Source organism: Leuciscus leuciscus (assembly GCF_965113295.1).
Source record: "Leuciscus leuciscus genome assembly, chromosome: 4".
Classification (NCBI taxonomy): Eukaryota; Metazoa; Chordata; class Actinopteri; order Cypriniformes; family Leuciscidae; genus Leuciscus; species Leuciscus leuciscus.
The window spans coordinates 47,543,925-47,555,067 of record NC_138728.1 but is presented as its reverse complement, the minus strand read 5'-3'; the positions used below and the strand labels follow the sequence as shown (position 1 = coordinate 47,555,067).

At 45.1% G+C, this 11,143-nt stretch overlaps 2 protein-coding genes across 3 annotated transcripts; one reads left to right on the top strand and one right to left on the bottom strand.

Annotated features, from left to right (window-relative positions):
* Window positions 1–3,458: 3,458 nt before the first annotated feature.
* LOC309496246 (uncharacterized protein) lies at window positions 3,459–7,479 on the bottom strand. Of its 2 annotated transcripts, none has more exons than XM_082166198.1 (7): window positions 6,516–7,479; window positions 6,005–6,179; window positions 5,631–5,926; window positions 5,366–5,535; window positions 5,029–5,283; window positions 4,578–4,937; window positions 3,459–4,463 (listed from the first exon to the last, which is right to left on the bottom strand). In XM_082166198.1, the coding sequence occupies exons 1-7, from the start codon at window positions 7,303–7,305 to the stop codon at window positions 4,206–4,208; spliced, it is 2,304 nt and encodes a 767-aa protein (XP_082022324.1). In that variant the 5' UTR covers window positions 7,306–7,479; the 3' UTR covers window positions 3,459–4,205. The 2 variants fall into 2 exon arrangements, with proteins under 2 accessions (XP_082022324.1, XP_082022325.1); XM_082166199.1 differs by having other exon boundaries at window positions 3,459–4,445; window positions 4,790–4,937.
* Window positions 7,480–9,029: 1,550 nt separating this feature from the next.
* Window positions 9,030–10,877, top strand: LOC309497842 (uncharacterized protein). Its single transcript, XM_082168163.1, has 6 exons — window positions 9,030–9,384; window positions 9,461–9,626; window positions 9,763–9,798; window positions 9,876–9,923; window positions 10,027–10,089; window positions 10,199–10,877. Exons 1-6 carry the CDS (start codon window positions 9,172–9,174, stop codon window positions 10,255–10,257), a joined length of 585 nt encoding a protein of 194 aa, XP_082024289.1. The 5' UTR covers window positions 9,030–9,171; the 3' UTR covers window positions 10,258–10,877.
* The last annotated feature ends 266 nt before the right edge of the window (window positions 10,878–11,143 follow it).

The following is an 11,143-nucleotide window of genomic DNA, read 5'->3' as shown; positions in this document are numbered from 1 at the left end:
TAATTATGAACTGTAAAGAGCCCCAACATGTTAGATTGTCTTCCCTGTGCACTGTACTGCATGTTTTAAGTAATAAAACATTAATAATCATGAATTATGACCCATTGATGCATTGACCACGGACAGCCTAAAGAGGTCCCGTCGAATAAGTTACAGGTGGGCAATTCCTATGATTTTACTGGGTGTGCCCACCTGTAACTTATTCAACAGGGTTCCTGTAAGCTGTCCGTGGACATGCCATTTTAAGGCTAATTATGCATAATTATGAACTGTAAAGAGCCCCAACACGTTGCGTTGTCTTCCCTGTGCACTGTACTCTATGATTTAAGCAACAACTCATATCTTTCCAAAAACTCACCTGTATCTTTCCGAAAACTCACCCGTATCTTTCCCAAAAACTCAACCGTATCTTTCCAAAAACTCACCCGTCCATATCTCGGCGCCTGGTGGCTATGATTTATGTAATAAAACATTAATAATCATGAATTATGACCTGTTAATGCATTGACCACGGACAGCTTACAGGAACCCTGTCAAATAAGTTGCAGGTGGGATGCTGTTTTTGACTTAGACATTTTCGGCCCTGTAAGGTGAATCCCTGTAAGGAATTGGGGATTTCAGCATATGTGCTGAAGTCCCACCTGCAACTTATTTGACGGGGTCCCTGTAAGCTCTCCATGGACATGTCATTTTAAGGCTAACGATGCACAATTATGAACTGTAAAGTACCCCAACATGTTGGATTGTCTTTCCTGTGCACTGTGCTGCATGTTTTAAGTAATAAGACATTAATAATCATGAAATATGACCTATTAATGCAACGACCACGGACAGCTTACAGAGACCCTATCAAATAAGTTGCAGGTGGGATGCTGTTTTTGACTTAGACATTTTCGGCCGGTGAATCCCTGTAAGGAATTGGGGATTTCAGCATATGTGCTGAAGTCCCACCTGCAACTTATTTGACGGGGTCCCTGTAAGCTCTCCATGGACATGTTATTTTAAGGCTAACGATGCACAATTATGAACTGTAAAGTACCCCAACATGTTGGATTGTCTTCCCTGTGCACTGTGCTGCATGTTTTAAGTAATAAGACATTAATAATCAGGAAATATGACCTATTAATGCAACGACCACGGACAGCTTACAGAGACCCTATCAAATAAGTTGCAGGTGGGATGCTGTTTTTGACTTAGACATTTTCGGCCGGTGAATCCCTGTAAGGAATTGGGGATTTCAGCATATGTGCTGAAGTCCCACCTGCAACTTATTTGACGGGGTCCCTGTAAGCTCTCCATGGACATGTCATTTTAAGGCTAACGATGCACAATTATGAACTGTAAAGTACCCCAACATGTCAGATTGTCTTCCCTGTGCACTGTACTGCATGTTTTAAGTAATAAAACATTAATAATCATATATTATGACCTGTTAATGCATTGACCACGGACAGCCTAAAGAGGTCCCGTCAAATAAGTTACAGCTGGGCAATTCCTATGATTTTACAGGAAGTGCCCACCTGTAACTTATTCGACAGGGTTCCTGTAAGCTGTCCGTGGACATGCCATTTTAAGGCTAATTATGCATAATTATGAACTGTAAAGAGCCCCAACATGTTGGATTGTCTTTCCTGTGCACTGTACATTATGTTTAAAGTCATAAAATATTTATGAGTATGAATTGTGACCTGTTAATGCATTGACCACGGACAGCCTAAAGAGGTCCCATCAAATAAGTTACAGGTGGGCCCTTACTGTGCCCACCTGTAACTTATTTGACAGGGTTCCTGTAAGCTGTCCGTGGACAGCATAATTATGAACTGTGAAGTACACCGGTCAAAATCAGCATCCCACCTGTAACTTAATAAGTTACTCACTGGCCTTCAGCACATATGCTGAAATCCCCAATTCTTTACAGGGATTCACCCGCTGAAAATGTCTAAGTCAAAAACAGCATCCCACCTGTAACCTATTTGACAGAGCCCCTATAGGCTGTCTGTGGGACAGTCGAATTTTATGCAAATTATGCATAATTAATGGCTGTAACATGTTGGATTGTCTTCCCTGTGCACTGTACTCTATGATTTAAGTAATAAAACATTAATAAGTATGAAATATGACCTATTAATGCATTGACCACGGACAGCTTACAGAGACCCTGTCAGATAAGTTACAGGTGGGATGCTGTTTTATATTTTGATGCCAAGATTGATTAAAAATTAAGAAAATTGATTAAATATCAATTTTATGTTCATCTTTGGGCCCCCCTGAGCAATTTGCAGCCTTCAGAACCCAGAAATTCCACTGTCCACGAACAGCCTAAATTTTTGAATGGGATAGATTGTACGTGGAACGTCCAGATCTCAGCCTCTGGACAGAATTTGGAGATGAAACCTGCGCTCCTGCGCTCGTCTGGACGTGCCCAGACAGCGCTGTGAATTTCAGGGAGTTTGGAGAAACTTGAAAATCTGACTGAAAAATTCTCCAAGGGATACCCCTTTGAGTTTTTTGGGGTCGAATTTTCAAGTTTCTCCAATCTCTTTGAAATTCACACCATGGACAGGGCGTGTCCAGATGAGCACAGGAGTGCAGGTTTCATCTCCAAATTCTGTCCAGAGGCTGAGATCTGGACGTCCCACGTACAATCTATCCCATTCAAAAATTTAGGCTGTTCGTGGACAGTGGAATTTGGAGGTTCTGAAGGCTGCAAATCGCTCAGGGGGGCCCAGAGATTAACATAAAATTGATATTTAATCATTTTTATGCAATCTTTTCCATAATGACATCAAAATATAAAAAGGATCCCACCTGTAACCTATATGACAGGGTCCCTGTAAGCTGTCCGTGGACATGTCCATTTAAGGCTAATTATGCATAATTATGAACTGTAAAGTACCCCAACATGTTGCATTGTCTTCCCTGTGCACTGTACTGCATGTTTTAAGTAATAAAACATTAATAATCATAAATTATGACCTGTTAATGCATTGACCACGGACAGCCTAAAGAGGTCCCGTCAAATAAGTTACAGGTGGGACCTTCCTGTGCCCACCTGCAACTTATTTGACAGGGTCCCTGTATGCACTCCATGGACATGTCATTTTAAGGCTAATAATGCATAATTATGAACTGTAAAGTACCCCAACATGTTGGATTGTCTGGCCTGTGCACTTTACTGCATAATTTAAGTAATAAAACATTTATAATGATGAAATATGACCTAATAATGCATTGACCACCGACAGCTTACAGAGACCCTGTCAAATAAGTTGCAATTGGGCACAGGAAGGGCCCACCTGTAACTTATTTGACAGGGTCCGCGGACAGCTTGCAGGGACCCTGTCATATAAGTTACAGTTGGGCCCTTCCTGTGCCCACTTGCAACTTATATGACAGGGTCCCTGTAAGCTCTCCGTGGACATATCAAATAAGTTACAGGTGGGCCCTTCCTGTGCCCACCTGTAACTTATTCGACTGGGTTACTGTAAGCTGTCTGTGGACATGCCATTTAAATGCTAACTATGCACAATTATGAACTTTAAAGTACCCCAACATGTCTGTTTGTCTTCCCTGTGCACTCTACATTACGTTTAAAGTAATAAAACATTTACAACCCTGAATTATGACCTATTAATACATTGACCACGGACAGCCTAAAGAGGTCCCGTCAAATAAGTTACAGGTGGGACCTTCCTGTGCCCACCTGTAACTTATTTGACAGGGCCCCTATAAGCTGTCAGTGGACATAGGTGTTATAACAAATTAATTACACATGGTTTGATTACACGTTCAGATCAATTAACCCTTTAACCAGTTTGAACCAATTGAATAAAACCTCTAATTCAATTTTCACAATAATACTTAGAAAAAAAAGACAGACAAGAAGTTAAAACTTCAACCAACAAAAACAACTTTATTTAAAACAAAAAAACGAACACTGCAAGGGGAACGAACGCTGGAACAGGATAAACAAACAAAAAAAAGTCTCTCAAAAAACGAACACTGGAACAAGGGTAAAAAAAAAAGTCTCTCAAAAATCGAACACTGGAACAAGGGTTAAAAAAAAAAAGTCTCTCAAAAAAGCGAACACCGGAACAAGGGTAAAAAAAAAAAAAAGTCTCTCAAAAAAGCGAACACCGGAACAAGGGTAAAAACTCAAAATGTCTCCAAAAAAACCGAACAACCGGAGCAAACGAAGGCAACGCCTATTTTGGTTTTCTTCGCCTGTTCATGGCCGCCTTTACCTTTTCTGCGGCCTTCTTTCGGCGGTTGATCCCAACCAGCGTTGTGGAGCTCGCGGAGAAGATGGCCTTTTTGACCTTCAGCGGTGACACAAGCTTCAATGGAGTCAGCAGCACCGTCGCCTTGCCTCTCCGTGCAGGGTACTTTCTGGGGGGGGTGCTCGGTTCCTGTGGCTCCTGTTCTTGGGATCCCTTCTCCGAGGCCTCCTCCTCCTCCCCGTGCTGTGCAAGGTAAAACAAATGCGTACACACAAAGACATGGTGAGCAAGTGATCGTGATGTTGCAAACGATTATAACACGCTAGGTTCACTGCAAGTCAAAGGTAGCCAACTTACCTCGCTGGACTCGGGGCTGGACGCCCCAGACTCCTGGAGCTCCATGCGGGTCACCTCGGGAGTGGTGCTGCCCGACGTGAGCTCCTCGTCCGGGGACTCGGGAGCTCTCCTCTTTAGGGGTTGCTTGCCCTTACCCTTGGCAGGCCGCTTCCCCGAGGTCGGCTCCTTCGACGGGGAGGTCGGCTCCTTCGACGGGGATCCCCTCTCCGCACCTTCCAGGGCAGAGTCGAACAGCCTGCGGTGCTCCATGGCCTGCTGGGGAGTCAAGTTGGCCACATAAAATTTGTCCGCCGTCCGTGTGTCGTGACACATGAACTTGGACAGCTTCACCCGGTCGTCATTGTTGTGGGTGAACTTGATCTGGAAAGACAGAGACAGAGAAAAGTCAAAACCAATGCCGCCACCAGGGAAGGCCGCCGAAATACGCGCCAGAGCGCCCAAAAACACTTACGTGACTGGCAATGGACGTCCGGACGTCGGTGAAGGTGGGGCAGCCGGGAAGGCCCATCGACTTCCAGGCCTCCTGGAAGTAGCAGTTCAAGTTCTTGCAGGGGTTTTGGGTGGACGTGAAAAACAGGTATTTGGCCGTGGGACCGCCCGGCAGCTGGTCCTTCAGCTGGAGGAACCTCGTCACCCACCCAAACTCCTCCTCCGTCAAGGCGATCTGGGCCGACCCGAAGGCCATGTTGGTCTTGTGCTGGGCTATCTGTGGACACACGGGGGGAACGACAGTCAGGAGAGGCGGCAAAAACAAATCAGGGAACAACAAATAAAAGTCAGACGCTCACATTGATGAGGTACGCCCTCTCAGAGGAGGATTTACGGGCCCCCACAACCTCCTGGATGGTGATATTCTGAAAAACACCCCCTCTGTGGCCGTAAATGCAGGAGAGCAGTGCCGCAAAGTGCCCGTAAAACCTCCACAGGTTCTTCAGGCTGGGCTCCTTCTCCAGGAGGTCTAAAGACGGGAGAGAAGCACAACGTCAAGGTTCAAACGTTCGTTCGGCAACAGGTGAGTACCTCGAGTCGGGGAGAAGGTAAAAGACAACTTACCCAGTAGCTCGGGGATGGCCTTGGCCGCGAGCTCCCGGCACGTCAAAAGGGTGGCCTTGGCAAGGATATTCGTCTCCTTGCCCTCCTTGACCGCCGTCTGGTGGACGGCCAAGCCCCTCTTCAGGGACTTCCTCAGGCTCCCCATCTCCCTGCGAAGGCCGACCAGGGCTTTCCTGGAGAGGCGGCAGGACTGCGGAGGGGTTTCGGAAAGGAACCGCATGAAGCAGCCGACGTTCAGCACGTAGTGCTGGATGGTGGTCACCGCCATTTTGGCCTGCCGGAGGGAGCTGACCCAACTGCGAGAAGACAAGAATGGTTACAGAGGCGACAGATTGTTTTCAAACTGAGCCCACGACGGGAGAAAAGCTACTCACCTGTGTATCCTGGCAGTGTCGTCCAGGAAGCGGAAGTCGGCCAGGTTTTTCTTGCCCCTCGACATGACCGCCAGAAATTTCTTGATTCGGTACACCTGACAGCCAACGTTTTCTTTCAACTTGGTGCCAGGGTCTGGGCCTTCCCTGTGCCGCCTGTACTCCTCCACGATCTCGTCTGCAAAAAGAGAAAGAGAGAAAAAAGTGAGAACAGAGGAAGTAGTGCATTGTCCACGGACAGCTTACAGGGACCCTGTCGAATAAGTTACAGTTGGGCACAGGAAGGGCCCACTTGCAACTTATTCGACAGGGTCCCTGTAAGCTGTCCGTGGACATGACGTGTCCACGGACAGCTTACAGGGACCCTGTCGAATAAGTTACAGTTGGGCACAGGAAGGGCCCACTTGCAACTTATATTGCAGGGTCCCTGTAAGCTGTCCGTGGACAATGCAAGAGTTAGTGTTAGCACAGCCACAAGTTGAAAAGATAAAACAGATAAAAGCGTCACACTCACTCAGCACCACCACGTGGTCGGGGTAATGGGGTTGATCTTCCTCGACGTCCTGCGGCTGCCGACTCGTGGAAGGCTTCTCCCCGTCTCCCTCAGGTTTCTCCTCGGGCAAGGCAGGGGGCTGCTGAACGGCAGAGGGCACCTCGGGGGAAGACTTGACGTCCTCTTCCACGGTACCGCGCTCCTCTTCTTCCGGGCCGAGAGAGGAGAGGAGCCTTTGGGCCACCTGCCCGATGCGGGTCGAGCCCAAGGAGGTCGACCTCCTCTTGAGGATTCGATAACGCCTGGTGACCATTCTGAGCGTCTCACTCAGGGTGTCGACTTGCTTGTTCAGGTCGGCCACCTGAGTTCTGAGGAGGCTCTTTACTTGTTTGCAGCCTGCCTTTTCGCACTCCTCCTCCTCCAGGTCCTCTGGCTCTTGGGGGCACGACGGGTCCTCCTCCATGAGCTGCTGCTCCTCCAGGTCGAGGGTGGAGACCATAGGTACGGCCGGGTTGGAGGCCCTCAGGGCAGTCAGCTTGGAAAGACACACTCTCCTCTTGCAGAAGCGGAGCGCTTCGTCCTGCACCCCCACCGAGACCTCAGAGTGCGTACGGATATGGCGGTCGAGGCGGTTGGAGAATTTGTTGCACGCCGGAACCGGGCAGAGGCCTGCACGGGCGTTCACTCGCCCCGACTCCATGGCAAGGAGGAGCTTCCTCTCCTCCTTGTTCTTGACGCCGTGGGTGACGACCAGGTGCTGGCCGAGGCGGGCGTAAGAGCGCAAACAGATCGGGCACGTTTCGATGGGCATCTTTCCACGACTGGACAGCAGAAAACGGGCTCGCAGACTCGCTTGGTGGTGGTCTAGTGTGGACTGACTGGGGGTCGACTCGCTCCCTTAAAACCTGTACTGTACACTTACCTGAAATTGGAGTGCAATTTAAAGTAATTCAATGTACACTTACCTGAAAATGGAGTGCAATTTTAAGTAATTTAATGTACACTTACCTGAAAATGGAGTGCAATTTAAAGTAATTTACTGTAGACTTACCTGAAAATGGAGTGCAATTTAAAGTAATTTAATGTACACTTACCTGAAAATGGAGTGCAATTTAAAGTAATTTACTGTACACTTACCTGAAAATGGAGTGCAATTTAAAGTAATTTAATGTACACTTACCTGAAAATGGAGTGCAATTTAAAGTAATTTAATGTACACTTACCTGAAAATGGAGTGCAATTTAAAGTAATTTAATGTACACTTACCTGAAAATGGAGTGCAATTTAGAGTAATTTACTGTACACTTACCTGAAAATGGAGTGCAATTTAAAGTAATTTAATGTACACTTACCTGAAAATGGAGTGCAATTTTAAGTAATTTAATGTACACTTACCTGAAAATGGAGTGCAATTTAAAGTAATTTACTGTAGACTTACCTGAAAATGGAGTGCAATTTAAAGTAATTTAATGTACACTTACCTGAAAATGGAGTGCAATTTAAAGTAATTTACTGTACACTTACCTGAAAATGGAGTGCAATTTAAAGTAATTTAATGTACACTTACCTGAAAATGGAGTGCAATTTAAAGTAATTTAATGTACACTTACCTGAAAATGGAGTGCAATTTAAAGTAATTTAATGTACACTTACCTGAAAATGGAGTGCAATTTAAAGTAATTTAATGTACACTTACCTGAAAATGGAGTGCAATTTAGAGTAATTTACTGTACACTTACCTGAAAATGGAGTGCAATTTAAAGTAATTTAATGTACACTTACCTGAAAATGGAGTGCAATTTAAAGTAATTTACTGTACACTTACCTGAAAAGGGAGTGTATCATCCCAGCTACAGCTTAATAGGCTTTCCATGGTCAGACTGGACAGGTTGTTATTACAGTTTTATTTTAAATTTTAATATTTTTTATTTTATTCTAAGTGTTTATGAAATAAAAATGCATGTTTATGATCTCTACTGTGCGTAGATATGTTTAACTTTATCCCTTGTAATTTTCCTTTTATTAATACATTTTAAATATTTTTTTGAAAATGCAATTTTTTTTTTATTATGAATATGTAAAAAGTGACCCTAACCCTTAAACTTCATTTCAGTCATACAGTGTAAACAGCTGCTGCCACCCCCTTCGACAAGGTAATTTCAAAGTGTTATTTTGAGAATATTTCAGACTACAGAGGTCCCGTCACTTAAGTTACAGTTGGGCACAGGAAGGGCCCACTTGCAACTTATTCGACAGGGTCCCTGTGAGCTGTCTGTGGACATGACATGTCCACGGACAGCTTACAGGGACCCTGTCAAATAAGTTACAGTTGGGCACAGGAAGGGCCCACTTGCAACTTATTCGACAGGGTCCCTGTGAGCTGTCTGTGGACATGACATGTCCACGGACAGCTTACAGGGACCCTGTCGAATAAGTTACAGTTGGGCACAGGAAGGGCCCACTTGCAACTTACATGACAGGGTCACTGTAAGCTGTCTGTGGACATGACATGTCCACGGACAGCTTACAGGGACCCTGTCGAATAAGTTACAGTTGGGCACAGGAAGGGCCCACTTGCAACTTATTCGACAGGGTCCCTGTGAGCTGTCCGTGGACAATGCATTAATAGGTCATATCATGTTTCTAACTGAACTAACTTTGTTTCCATTTGTCAAAGATGCTACTGACTTGCCCGTTGTGCCCATCGAAAGTTGTGCACCTAAGGCACCACCTGAGGTCACAGCATCACATAGTGAACTCAGAGGAACGGAAAATTTTACTGAAACTTGCCAGGGGCAGAATCAAACTTAGGAACATCAGGTGTCCTGAGTGTGACATAATTTATGAAAATGTGGAGCGACACTTAAAATCGGGCCATCCAGAGCTGACGGTAAGTCTAATCTCAAACTAGCATACTTGTTTTTGTGAATTCATTTAAAAAATGTTTTGAATAAAACTCTCTTCAGGGAAAAAGGGTCAAGTTGTTGACCAAACAGTTGGAGAGAGAGGTAGCAGAGGAACAGCTACAAAAACTGAATAACGGTCAACAACTTGACCCTCCAGTCCTGTCAGCTCTGGATGGCCCTGTAGAGACCCCTCTGCATATCCCAGAGGAGTGCCTCCAATTGCTGGGTAGGTTTTGAATGATTTTCTTGCAATGGGAGTATAACATATTTTTTTACAAGGTGTTGATCAAACTATTGAGTCTGTGTGTGTGTGTGTGTGTGTGTGTGTGTGTGTGTGTGTGTGTGTGTGTGTGTTATTGTAGACGAGTTTGAAATGGAAGGGGCTCCAAGCTTTCTGGGTAAGTGATCAACATGTAATTATGCTGTTTATACAAGAACAACACATTAATACATTTTTATTTATTTTTGATTGTAGCCCTTCTTATGGAGAGTAATGAGCCTCCAAAAGAAGCACAAAGCCTCGGTAGGTATCAGGTGAACAATTGTTTAAACTTGTACTGTATTGTTTTTCTCCATGAACAGGACATTAATAAAAAAAAAAGTGAACTTTTTCTTGTTCTTCTTAGACGAGTTATTCAGGGAGGTAAGCGAATTTGAACAGTCTTTTCAGGCGTCGTCAGGTGCACAAGGTAAGTAATATGTGATAAGTTTACATGCATGAAACCAAGTTTTGTTGTTGTGTTATTTATTTTTTAATCGTTTTTCTTTGTTTCCCTTTTCTTTTTTTCATTTCCCAAGTTCTGCAGCAAAACACAGACTTGTGCACTGTCGACCTCAGCGACCTGCTTGAATTGTAAATAGTTTTTATAAATGTATATAGTTCAAATATTTTATGCCATAGTTTTATATTTATTTCGTTTTATATATTATATATATTGTATTTATGTTTTACATATTGTATTTTAAAATATATTTCTGTTTTACTGTCCTTTGTTCTGTTCAATTTATACTTTTATAAATCATGTTAAATAAATGTTCTTCAAATTATGGTTCAAAAATTAAAATTTTAAAATGATGGTTTTGTCTGTCTCATCTATTTGTCCAAAACATACCAACTATAGATTATTTGACATGATCCAGATAGGCTTTCCGTGGACATGACATTTTAAGTCTAATGATGCATAGTTATGCCGATGGGACACATAGGCCATTCGTGGTCACACATGAGGTCAGGGGGATGAATAGGCTGTTCGTGGTCAGTAAGCAGGGCAACGGGCTGTCACTTAGATTGGCCGTGGACGAACAGGCCGTTCATGGTCAAATAGGCGGTCAGTGGGACGAATAGGCTGTTCGTGGTCAGTGGGCGGGGCCGCGGGCTGTCACCTAGATCGGCCGTGGACTAAGAGGCCGTTCGTGGTCAGATAGGCGGTCAGTGGGACGAATAGGCTGTTCGTGGTCAGTGGGCGGGGCCACGGGCTGTAACCTAGATCGGCCGTGGACTGAGAGGCCGTTCGTGGTCAGATAGGCGGTCAGTGGGACGAATAGGCTGTCCGTGGTCAGCGGGCGGGGCCACGGGCCGTCACCTAGATCGGCCGTGGACTGAGAGGCCGTTCGTGGTCAGATAGGCGGTCGGTGGGACGAATAGGCTGTCCGTGGTCACACTGGCGGTCAGGGGGACGAACGGGCACTTCGTGGTCGCATAGGCGGTCAGTGGGACGAATAAGCCGTTCGTGGTCACACAGG